Genomic DNA, 12,617 nt, shown 5'->3' on the forward strand with positions numbered 1-12,617 from the left:
CCATTAAGAGATCCTTATTAGTCCCACAACAGGGAAATTTCACCTCTGCATTTAACTCATCTGTGAAGTGAAACACCACATACACTCTAGTGAGCACACACACACTAGGGGGCAGTGAGCACACTTGCCAGGAGCGATGGGCAGCCCAATCCACAGCGCCCAGGGAGCAGTTGGGGGTAAGGTATCTTGCTCAAGGACACCTCAGTCATGTGCTGTCGGCTCTGGGGATCGAAACCTTCCGGTTACGAGGCTGGTTCCCTAACCTCCAGCCCATCACTGCCCCCATGCTGGAACTACTGAAGATGTCAGAAAACGTGCAACAAGTATTTATATAATTCACTTTCAAAGTACTATAAAACAATGAATATTTTTATGAATTTCATTTATTATGAATATAACATATTTTTGGAGAGTTGGTTTGGACACTACTACAGTGCACACATTCACATTATGTGACAGTATGTGGGTAAATCGAACATCTACACACATTTACCTGCACACATAGTCTTAGGCAGGTTTCCCCATCAAATTAGGCTTTGTTGATTTTCAAAGTGAAAATAAGTTGCACATCCTCTACAGAGAACACACCCCTGCACATTTTAATGCAATATTACTGTATATTTGCTTAATGTAACAAAGTGGAAAAAAACAATCCAAGATCAAATGTGGCCTGTTCAAAAGTTATGGCACATTTTATTCTACATTTTATTTTATTCTATTTGTAGACGTGCAGACTTGCAGAAGCATACTTCAGCCTTCAGACTGAGGAAAACATTCAACTGTGCAGAGCTGTGGCCCTCAAGGATGAAAAGGATCAGAACTTCTCATTCTATGTCTAGGACATAAACAGAGACGGCTTTCGTATAAGTAATTATAAAGCGTTAGCGCTACTTGAGCTGGATTAGTTTTAACAGAGGAGTTTCTGTAATGTAATTTGTCAGATTTTTTCTGGCTGGGATCTGTGTCATTTCCCAAATTTTCATAAATGTTCCACTGGATGTTCATGTCAGCATTGCACAGCACATACCGCCTTCAAAAAATAACAACACAGCATATAAACAGTGTCTATTAGCAGGCTTTGTGATTACACAATGAGGTGAATTGGAATAGTACTACTATTATTGATATACTACTATTATCCCACTGGTCACTACCGCTTGAAAATAAAGTTGTTATTGTGTTTTCTACTAAACAATGAACAATAAAGTAAATTCTAAGTTGTCTTGATTACATTTGAATATTTCTATGCAGGTGGTATGGTTGGTCACATGACGAGAAACATTACTTTAAGCATGCACCTCAAGAAGATGATGTCATCAAAGTTCAATAAAAGGAAATAAATAAAATATAAAATAAAAAATATAAATAATATGTCTAATGATGACTCTACAGTGATGTTAAGGTCAACTAGTTAACTAGCTTCTCTAACCTTTACTGCCAACAGTTCACCTGATAAATCAATCAAATTAAACAGGACCATACAGCACTCATAATTCTGATGACAACATTGTGTGAAAAGATAAAGTTACTTGTACATATGCCAGTTCATCTGAAGGGGAAGCTTCTGTCACAAAAACCTCCTCCTTATTAGACATGAAAACCTGCCGCTTTAACACTGAGTGATTAAACAATATCCCTGGTTTGATTAATGTACATATGTGTTCAGATTCCGTTTTCATTTGCTTTCAATTGGCCTACATTTATATATTCTCAGTTCTCAAACATGTATGTCAACAGCAAACACCTTGCACTTTATTTTTTAATGAAACATTTTTCAAATGTTCACCTCTCTGTGCTTTTAACCTTTTCTTCGTATGTCTGAGTGCTACAGATGCTACCGTGTAGCCTGCAATGAAAGTTTGATGGACGTGGAAGCAAAAGGCAGGACCTAAAATGTTTCTAACATTTTGTTTTTAACAGGGCTCAAATCACAGACATCAAGACACGACACTATAATTCTCAGCTTATACTAATCCAGCTTGAATAGGGTTATGAATGTTGTTTGAATAGGGAGATATTTTTTTGTTGCACTGTGGTGCACCTTTCTATGAATGCTGGACCTATTCTCTCGCTTATCCGTTCCTGTCTTGTCAAATATGAAAGCATCTATCAGTATTCTAGTACTGAGGCATTGAGGCATCTCTTGGAATAAAATGATAGGTTCAAAGAGCCTCTGAGGCCAGTTTTCTCTAACCTATTGGTCTCATCCAAATTACTAGTCAGTGAATATTCTCCATTTACATTTCTTTTTAGTCTAAGACTAGGCTTAAAGAGCGCCTAGTTAAGAGACCCCTCTTCCTCACCAGTGCTGTAAAACCTAACAAATAAGTCCAGCGTGCTCTGCATGATTTCTTGAAGTGTCAGTGTAAGTGATGGGATGGCACTGGCGGCTGTGGTCCCTTCCACGCTGCCTGTGCTCCAGCTGAAGCTCGCTTGGCTCGATAACTGTCAACCTGTCAAATGTAAACACCCTGTGGACATGTCTGTCACAACTTTGAAAGGTTTCATTCTTTCTTGTTTGTTCAGCGGGAGGAGATGATCTCGTTTCCTGCGTAAAATGAGGCCGAACAGATTAAATGTAACTCGGGAGTCTAATTCTACAAACCTCTCCTTTGCTTCCCTTGGGTCCAGCTTCACCCTGGTAAAGGGAGAGAAAGAGACGCCCGTTAAAACTTTTCACACTAATATCAAAGGGAAAAGTCCCCCTTATTAAAAAAACACTTCCTGTTCACAGTGAGAGGAGAAAGAAGGCAGAAGTGGAGCTTCATAACGAACAAGAATCAAGCTGTGCACAAAAGCCGCAACTGCCAGTTGGCTGCAGTACTTCAGCGCTGAATACATTGCTTAATGCCTATTTCTGGTCAGGACCTAGTTCGGAGTCTTCTATTTTAGACCACCCAAGGTAATTTTCTAATGATCCAAGCAGAAAGATATGCATCAATTATTTGTCTTCTCCAGACAGTCTCCTGCAGGAACACACTGCATGCAATGCAGACATGTATCACATTTGTCTGCCAGCTGTTACCAACCACTGGTTACAAGATAACTGCACAATATCATATTGAGACAAACCTCTCCATTTTCAACATGTAGGCTTTGCTGTTGTACAGAATATCAGCATATCCTTTTCAGTTCCTTTATTTCTGTCATGAACCTCAGCACATTTGCCTTTCATGGGCTATTCAAGGGGGGGAGGGGGTCTAGTAGTTTAATTTCTTTTCCTGCTTTAATCACTCACATCTGTCATTAGTGAGACCACCTCGAAGTACTCTAGGTGATCTGAATCACATCCTGTGTTTTCTTTTCCATAGAATGGCTGTTAATACATTTGTGCTGAGGGCATTTGCCAAACTGCAGTAGGTGCGCTGTGGCCTCAAACCCCTTCAAGATCCAAATGCAGGCCTACTGCTTCTCAGTTATATTGTCTTGGTCCTGTCACTACACAAACTGCTGATGCGCTGCCACCTGGTGGACAGATGGTGTATATCCACTTACCGGTGAGCCAGGAACCCCAGGAGCTCCCTCGCTACCTCCTTCTCCCTGAAAGATGATGAAGGGTGGTCTCTGTTAGGGGGTCTCAGAAGCTAAAAGGTTATCATTAGCATTTAATGCCTAAAAGAAACCTGAGGCTCAGAGTTACCTTTAGAAGAGCGTGCTGGAGTTTAGTTGGGGCATACTGTGCAGATTTAAGTTAGTACCAGCCTTAGAGGCTGTTTAAGTGAAGGCACATAAGTCATCTTGTGGCAGCTCTGTTTTAGTACAAGATTTTTTTATGATTCTCTGGCAGTATATCAAGGATATCTAAACTCTCAGGGGCCGTATTACAGAAAGTTCTTAACTCTGAAATCTTATGTTTAGTCACCATGACAACTACAGTTAGGGCTGAATTTAGGACAGATGTTTTTATAGAATAACAGTTCTTAAGTTTTTAATCTATTCCATTAACTCCAGATAAGAAAGCAGTGTTGCAGAAACACCCTAACTACACAAAATTTCGTAAATTCTGCCATAACTTCTGTTTTAACCATTTTCTATTGTTTTATGCAGTGTCAGGCAGCACAGTTCACTGTAACAAGCATAATGATGTTAGATTAATCTACACTGAAAATGGTGCTTAAGACTTTTTGAGGGATTTTTTCTAACAGCGTTTAAAAAAAAACACTGCAGACACGATCTCCACCATCCCCTCTTATTTCCTTTGTGTGTTAATCTTGATGAAAACTCGTCTGATGAAATATTACAGTGATGGTGGTGAATAATGAGGAGACAGAGCTGAACGCATGTCCGTTTATCAGGAGGAACAGCGTTAGTGCGCTCGGCTAAAGTCTTTGAGGAACTGAAACTGGAGAGCAGCGACTCTGGTAAACAGTACGAAGTGCTGTCACAATATTTTTTCAGTAACGTTTATCACACTTTAGTTTTGTTTTTTGACCTTTTTTATATCAGTACCGAGAGCTAGCTGACTTTTTAACTAACCTAGTTAACTTGATCATTTTTATTAGCTACGCGTTTACATTTCTGCTGTCAGCATGGTCAGTTGCTAGATAACAGACATGACAGTTGATTGTCGACATTGATCGAGCAGGGTAAGATTTCTTAACTTGAGATAAGATGCTGTAAAATAAGATTTTCTTCTGTAATATAAATTTGTGGAAATCATATTTGACCTCTTCTGAAATAAGGCCCCAGAACATTAATTGCACAGGAACTGTCTAGGAACAAAAAAGCACGCTTCATCAGGTCGCTATTTTTAATGACAAATTAAGCAAAAGTCAAAATATAAAGAAGATGAATGCTTATACCTTAGTTCCTTTTGGACCAGGTTCTCCCATATGTCCCTGAAACACAAAGTTATACTGGTTTATCTCATGTTGAATCAAAAGAGACTACTTTTAGTCTGTATTTTAGGCAATACTGAAAATGTTGAAATCAATTCTGAAAATATAATTAGTTAACTGCCATCAGAATGTCTTAAATAAATGCTTTAGCAAAAAAAAATTTTTTTTAATCACAAAATTCACCCAAAATGTAGTCCAACATCCAAATGTGGCTTCTTTAGTTTAGTGCTGGAGCCACTGGTCTAACATTGCTAACAAGCAATAGCACTAGAAGTCAACAGTCACCCAAATCTTTTCCATAAATACATCCTTAAATCTTCTCTCAATCCACACAAACCACATTAAGGTCAGGCAAAACTGTTGTTTTTTAGGACACAGTATGACTTACTGCACAAAACTTCCCTGCGTAGCTAAACACAGAAGTCAGGCTTTTTAGACAACATGTGTTGTGCTTTATTCCATCATCCCTGAAGCATCAGACTCCTCTTTTCATGAACATTTGTCATTAAATTTAGATGCGAGACTAGATTCACAATTTCTGCTGTTTCTTTATATATAAACCAAGATTATAGTTATTTATAAAAAAGACACCACGCTTAATGGAATATGCAGCATCTACAAGCCTGTGTGACGTGCATTTCTCAAACCAGTCCTCAAAGCCCTCTAGCCACTCCATGTATTTGCTCCAACTTGATTCACCACGCATAGGTCTAGAGCAACAAATGGGGGTCTTTAAGGACTGGTTTGAGAGTCATTGGTTTAAAATAGCTGACTGCTATATTCAGGTACACAGCAACGTTCTGTTCATTTTTACAGTTCACACTAAGTTGTACTGTGTCCTAAACTACATGACGAGTCTGCACAACCTTAAATAAGATCTAGATGCAGTTTTAGTGGATTGAGAGAGGTTTTGAGGAAGAATTTACAGAAAATATTTGGGTGACTATTGACGTCTAGTGTTTGTTAGCAACGTTAGCCTCACAGCTCCAGCGCTGTCCAATCAAAATGTAGATAACAAACATGCATTGGCTAATTGACTATTTCTGCTATAAGAGGACAATTTTATTAATTTAAACACATCCTGAAACACACTGTTCACTGTTGTTTTACAGTAGCAAACAGTCACATCTCCTTCAATCCTGTTTAGTTTCAGGAACAAATATTTGTTTGTAAAATTGTTTAATTTTGCTCAAATTTAAGTATTCATATCAAGAAGGAAAATCACAATGCTAAAGTTGACTGCACACTTTTTGATGACACATCTATAAAACATTGCAGTGTGATGGTTTAGGCCACTCTTAAGGAACTTTTGGGATCATGTACCTTATGTCCTTTAAAGCCAGGAAGACCCATTGTACCCAGTAACCCTGGAAAGCCTGGATTGCCCTGTGTGCCCTGTGAGTGTTAGAACATATCTGAATCAGCTGGCTTCTCTCTGACTGAGTGAAATGAGCACTGAATGTCCTCACTGGGATTAAAAATAAACAGTGATTATTACTCCATCAAACACGCTGACAGAAAAACACCTCTCAAGACAATTTAAGCATCTTAAACTTTATTGAATTATATTCCACAACTGGCTGTTTGTCACAAGAAACATATATTCATATGAATTCAGAGGTTGAAATATGTTAAATCTCACCTTTTGGCCAGGTGCACCTGGAAGACCAGTCAGTCCCCGCTCTCCTGCACTGCCCTGCATGCACACAGACACGACTCAACAAGCAAACACACATAGACACTTGACATGCATTGTGCATGATGTCTCCTATACTGCAGGCAACATTATTTGTCAAGCTTTTTTGTTTCTTGGTATCTAGTTGATAAGAATACAATTCCTGGAACAGAATAAATGTAATCTTCATATAGCTACCCCCACAGGAGAAAGCCAATGCATTAGCATAATTGCTAAAGATGCATTTTAATACTGTGCTTACCTTGGGACCAATTTGTCCATCTGCTCCAGGGGGTCCCGGGGGGCCTGGATTGCCCTAAGGGGTTGAAGCAGATAGGACACAAAGTTAAACACTGTGTGACTGCTGTGGTCAAAAGAGATATCACGGTCTGCTGACTTCATCCATTATCACTTCCCCCGTGGTGATTGTGCCTGAAAACAAAAAGCACAAGAAGACCATAAAGCTACGTTTGAATTCAAGTATTTGTAGAGAGTTTTCTTACACTGCCATTCAAAACGTTTCAGTAATATTGACATTAATATAAACCAATATTTGTTTCATTATTTTAGCTGCTTTTTGTTGAACATCAGTAATAAACACAGTACGATTTCAGTACAGGGGACACTTGTTATGCTCTTATTCAGCCTCAGTCAGTAGCCATTAATTAAATGGCTCATTACAGCTTTACTAAGCAACAACTAGGCAACATCTGAAATTTGCATCAATATGTTTCTCATGCAACATATATTGCAAATCATTACCACGTTAGTCATAAGGGTCTAGACAAAATCACATGTTGTAGTGAACAGAGTGTCTTCCTTTAGCCTGAAGCCGCTCTCTTTAGTGTAAGTCATTTCATGTGATTTTGCCTGCTTTTAGCTAAATACATGAGAAGCATGTTGATGCACTGTCCAGACGCTTATGGCTAACATGATGGTGATATGCATTTACAAACCATTATGTTTGGTGAAATTTAAACACAGACATTTTAAGATATATTTGGTTGTCTGGTTGGTTATCTGTCTTTTGTGAGTGAGAAAATGTAGATTTGATTTTTGTAGATGGGTCACTCTACGGAAACTTCCACTTTCCTATCTCTCCATAGGGGTCACTGGTGTCACCAATCCTCATTCAATCCTCACACATTTAAAAAAAAAAAAAGGTAACACCAGTGACATTTTTGATGAAAAATGCATTTTACAAAATTGCTGCTACAGAGCATCAAACCACATGTCGTCAATCATGGAATATCCACTAAAATATGTAATTTAATCCATTTGTATTCTGTTTTTTCACAATTACCTAAGAATAAATTAGGTCACACCAGTGACTTCAGATAAAAGCTAAATGAGAAAACCTTTGATAACTGAAAAGACGCAGTGGACTTCCCATGTGCTTTTTACATACCTCCTCAGAAAATAGGTAAAAGCAAGTCAAGTGATGTCATCAGTGTGATTTTTATTTCAAAATAAGATATTTTTTGTTATGCGGTAACACCAGTGACATGACTCCTGGGGACAACAACTTTCATGATATATTTCATAATATTTATTTGTCATTTGTTTTCTTTATGTAATTTAATTTAAATATTCCATAGTCACTTTAAAATATGGTGATTTAAAAACCAGCATTGCTAAATTGAGGCTGAAGAAAGTGTAATTGTTAAATTAACATTGTTTCATTTTAAAATAGAAATAAATTGTAACCTTAACATGTTTGTGTAAAGTGTAATATATCTGTAAACGCTAGGGACACAAAAATTGACATAGAATGATCCAGATGTAGATTTAATTTTTGGACATTTATTTAATGGGATATGTAGGACAGAAAGTTTTATAATGAGTGTGTTTTGTATATTAAAGTCATTTGTATGTTTGTATTTGGTACCATTGACACATAGTAATGGTAACTAATCACTAATGGACCAGTGCTCAGCAGAATGATAAAGCTATTAGGTAAAAAAGTGCTGCTATTTGTAATAATAACACCTCAACTAATCAGATAACCGCTGTATATAAAGTAGTAACGAGCAACCAGTCAAGTAAGAGCTAGTAACTTGTCACCAACAAAACATTTGCTGTAGATATTTGTATAAATTCCTAGTTAATAGTAAATATTAATATTCCTAGTAAATATGAATCATTCTGGACACTCATTTTAGCATAACATCATTCTCAATGCCTTACAACTTACAACACTGTTTATCAGTCTGGACACATCTAAAATTTCTCCCTGTGAGTTAATTGAAATCAGTGAGACTGTAAAGTACTTAAATGATATTAAGAGTCATGTCAGAATATCAGTCTGTATATGTGAGCAGAATCTTCACAATCATCACATTTTTTTTGTTTATCTTAGTTATGCATTAAAATTAAAAATAAAATTAGAGATAAGTTAGAGAGTTAGAGGTAAATGTTTATGAAACATAATACTGTAAAATACTAATGTAATGGTATAAATTAATAATCATAATACAAATATCATTTATCAAGAACCCTTTTTCATGCCTCCCCCCGCTTAGAAACCTCTGCTTTCTGAAATCATGCCATTTTAGCACCATATTGTTAAATATATCAGAAGTGCCAGTTAGCCCTGCAGTGCAGCACGCACATGGATTAAATGCTTTGCTGAGCATCAAACACAGCGGCTACAGTCAGTAGAGAGCTAATATGTGTCAACTGTGCACTAATCGGTTGACGTGCATGCTGAAAACATGAGTAACTTACTCATTGTGGAACAGCGCTCAGTAACTTCCAGGTGCTCTGTGGATTTGCTCTGAACTGCTGGGTTGTAGCAACTCCCACATTTTAAAAAGCACAGCTCTGACTGCAAATTGCAGCAAACTGCATTTTTTAGCTGGAATTAAAGAAGCCTGTATCTGTCAGTTTGTAGTTGTTGACAGCTTAAACCTCCTGGCACTTAAGCATCCTGAAAAAAAATGTCAAATCTCAGCCAAAAGAGGACAATCATATGGCATGAAAGCATGAAAGCTTTACAAGAAAATCTACACATCAGGGCTGTATTCATCCAACCTAGTGATTTTCCCAAGCAGTGGGAGATTTGTGTCATCTCAGTGCCGGTATCCCATCAGACACACATTTTATGGCTCCGGCTGTATACCATGATTTACTAAATTGAAAAAATAAATAAATAAAAGAATCACAATATCGCTTGTATGACAGAATTTGTCATTTTAGCAGTAGCCTTGAAATTTTGAGTTCATCGAACTTTAAACAAGTTCAAATAATGTGTGTCACAGACTATTGATCTGCTAACTGTATTAGAAGTATACAGAACCTACAATTTAAAGGCAGCCATGATAGAACAGGGTTAAAAGAAAGGTAAAGCAATTAAGAAGTAAGACTATATATCTACAGCATTTTGCATAGCCAGAATTACCCAGTGAGTGCATACTAACTCATATACACAATGTGTATTTAATTAGCCAAGATATATATTTTATTCAATATTTCAAGAATTCTTTGCACAAGAGGTGAATAGAATGATTAATAATAGACTGTAATTATCTATTTATATTAGCCTTTTAGATGATCCAACTTCAAATATAAGCTCCACTTTTGAAATAAGCTGAATTCCAGATTAATTTTAATATAACTTCATTCTTGAGGCTACAGATTTTTCTCAGTCTAAAGCTTGGTTTATCACGCTGGACACACATATTATTTTACAACTTCCTAGTGTCAATATACATTTGGGAAAGTTTTGGTTCAGATCATCATGAGATTCTGTGTGGAAGCAGTGATGTCCTGATAATACTGTACCCCACTATGCAAAAACAGCTATATTCCAAGACTACCCAATCAACAGCGACACAACTGGTTCTCAGCTGGCATCAGAACAGCTGTGATTGCTTGTGGAGTGAACTGCCCTCTATGTTATGTACAACTTTGAATAAGACACTGCTCTACTCAGAAACGTCTGATTCAGAGCTCTACGAAGAGTCATATTTCAGTACATTCCTATGAAATCGGTTTCATCAACCAGACCCTACAGCTGTATATGAATTATGATAGTTGGCATTAATGTAACTGTAAAGGAAATCACAGTGACATAAGTAAGTGATTTACACTGTTAACAGACTAAAATATGTGGTATTTTATTTTGTTCATGTAAAATTGAAACTCAGGCATGTTGTCCATAGTGACTTCTTGAGATGCACAGACAGGTGAGTCAACACCTGGAAGGTCACAGGTTCAAATCCCACTGCTGACTAGATATGGCACATAGCTTTGTGGCTGGTTTACTAGTGGTAGGAGAGGTAGCCAGCCATCTGGGCAAGGCTCTTATTCCCCCCACTGCCGCAGGTGGCATTGCTCTGTTGGCAACACTGTGCTGCTCCGATTTACATCTTTGGCATTTGGCAGACACTCTTATCTAAAGCGATTGACTTGATAGCATAACTGGTATAGTGTATTGATTGTTGGTTTAGTACAGGTTTGTTGGGAAAAGACAAATTTCCCAACAAAGTACAACATAGGGCAGTTGCTTGTAAAATGCAAATCCCATTATTAATTTATTATTTAGATCACTTGTAACATTGCTAGCTACATCAGCATTCCATAGACAAGTTGGCTACTGTAGCAATAAAATTCAAAGTTGCCCACTCATTCTGCAGCAAGCCTGAGGAAGTTCACTGATAACTAGCATATTGGCATCAAAGTATCATATAAAATAATTAGAAATCAACAAGTATATTAGGCTGTATTCTGAGAGAGAGATACAGACAGAAAGAGAGAGAGGGCCATTAACATCATGTCACGATTGGCCCCTCCCAGTCCTGTCCATCTGTTAGTGTTTTGGTTTAGTCCATGTGCATTTTTGTTTTGGTTTTTCTAGTTCAGCCCCTCATTTCAAATCTCCGCCCATCATTGTTTTCATCTGTCCCTGTGTCATATCTGACCCACAATCTATCCGTATTGGCTCAATGACCATGGACCGTGATGACCCTGATTTTGGATTTGCCCTCAATAAACGTTGCTTAGCCACATGCGTCTGCTACCTCGCTCCTTGTTACACATCAAGTATTTTCAATTGAAAATAATTTGGTAAATAAACAGTTAATATTTAAAAAAAAGGAACAGTGACTGTGTCCAAATTACATACATGCGTACTGTATACTGCATCAGTATGTACTGTATACTACATGCTACTCTTCATAGTAGTATACTGTAAAGTATCCACCTCTAACAAGCCATATGCCATACCACAAGGCAACATCAGGGACTTAGCCAATCAGATTGACTTCAACACCCACCCTGTGTTCCTCAGCCTTCCAATCACTGCTTAGCAACTGCTGCTCGCTGCTTTTCAGTGTGTATGTTTATACTTTGGTCAAGAGATGGACTTGTGTGACCTTTAAAATACACCCCATATAATAACAGGGCAGGAGGGCAGGATGTTGCTTTCTACCCATCTTCAAGTCGCAAACTTTAAAAAATGTCAGCTTTGGGTTGATCTGTGTTTTCACCTGTTTTCCTATGTTTACTAAAATGACAGTCATTCCAATTTCATCACTTTTATAGTTGGTAATATGAGCTAATTAGACAGAATAATAAGCAACGAAAGCCTGAAATCCAGATGCTGAGTGGATTGTTTGGCTGAGACCAACTTTTGTAAGTTAGTGTTTTGACACATTATGTATGCAGTTCATTTATTAATTAGAGTATGTAAACCCACCTAATAAGTGCAGTAGCAAGAGAAACGTATTTCATTTTACTGTATATATTGAAGGGCTGAATCCAGGGCTATTAAGAATATCCAGGCGGTGATGTCAGCAGTTAGCCTACATTAATTTTCAAATGCAGTATATGAAGATGCTCTGGCTGCATAATGGGATAATTTTCCAGAGCAGTACAACTGAGTACTACCATGACTAGACTATTTCAAATACAGCCAGTGTAGCTGGAGTCAGAACAGTTTATGGAACAGTAATTGCAGTTTATGAAAGAAAGGAGAACAAATGATAATGAACAAAAGAAAGAAAAAGGTAGATAAAAATTATGGCTGGATAATAAAGAGAGCAATGAATTGATCAAAACATAAGTGGGCAGTTGGTGAACTACGTGCCAACCTGCATCAGTTA

At 37.6% G+C, this 12,617-nt stretch overlaps 1 protein-coding gene across 1 annotated transcript in view; it reads right to left on the minus strand.

Moving 5' to 3' along the window:
• The window catches only part of si:dkey-225n22.4 (collagen alpha-1(XXI) chain), a 58,787-nt gene that overhangs the window by 3,960 nt on the left and 42,210 nt on the right, over positions 1–12,617 (minus strand). The window contains exons 18-23 of the mRNA XM_017703869.1: positions 6,776–6,829; positions 6,481–6,534; positions 6,162–6,233; positions 4,803–4,838; positions 3,496–3,540; positions 2,606–2,638 (exon numbers count right to left, since the gene is read on the minus strand). Of these exons, the coding sequence (XP_017559358.1) occupies positions 2,606–2,638; positions 3,496–3,540; positions 4,803–4,838; positions 6,162–6,233; positions 6,481–6,534; positions 6,776–6,829 (294 nt within the window). The remainder of the gene's footprint in view (positions 1–2,605; positions 2,639–3,495; positions 3,541–4,802; positions 4,839–6,161; positions 6,234–6,480; positions 6,535–6,775; positions 6,830–12,617) is intronic.

Source organism: Pygocentrus nattereri, chromosome 3 (assembly GCF_015220715.1).
Source record: "Pygocentrus nattereri isolate fPygNat1 chromosome 3, fPygNat1.pri, whole genome shotgun sequence".
Classification (NCBI taxonomy): Eukaryota; Metazoa; Chordata; class Actinopteri; order Characiformes; family Serrasalmidae; genus Pygocentrus; species Pygocentrus nattereri.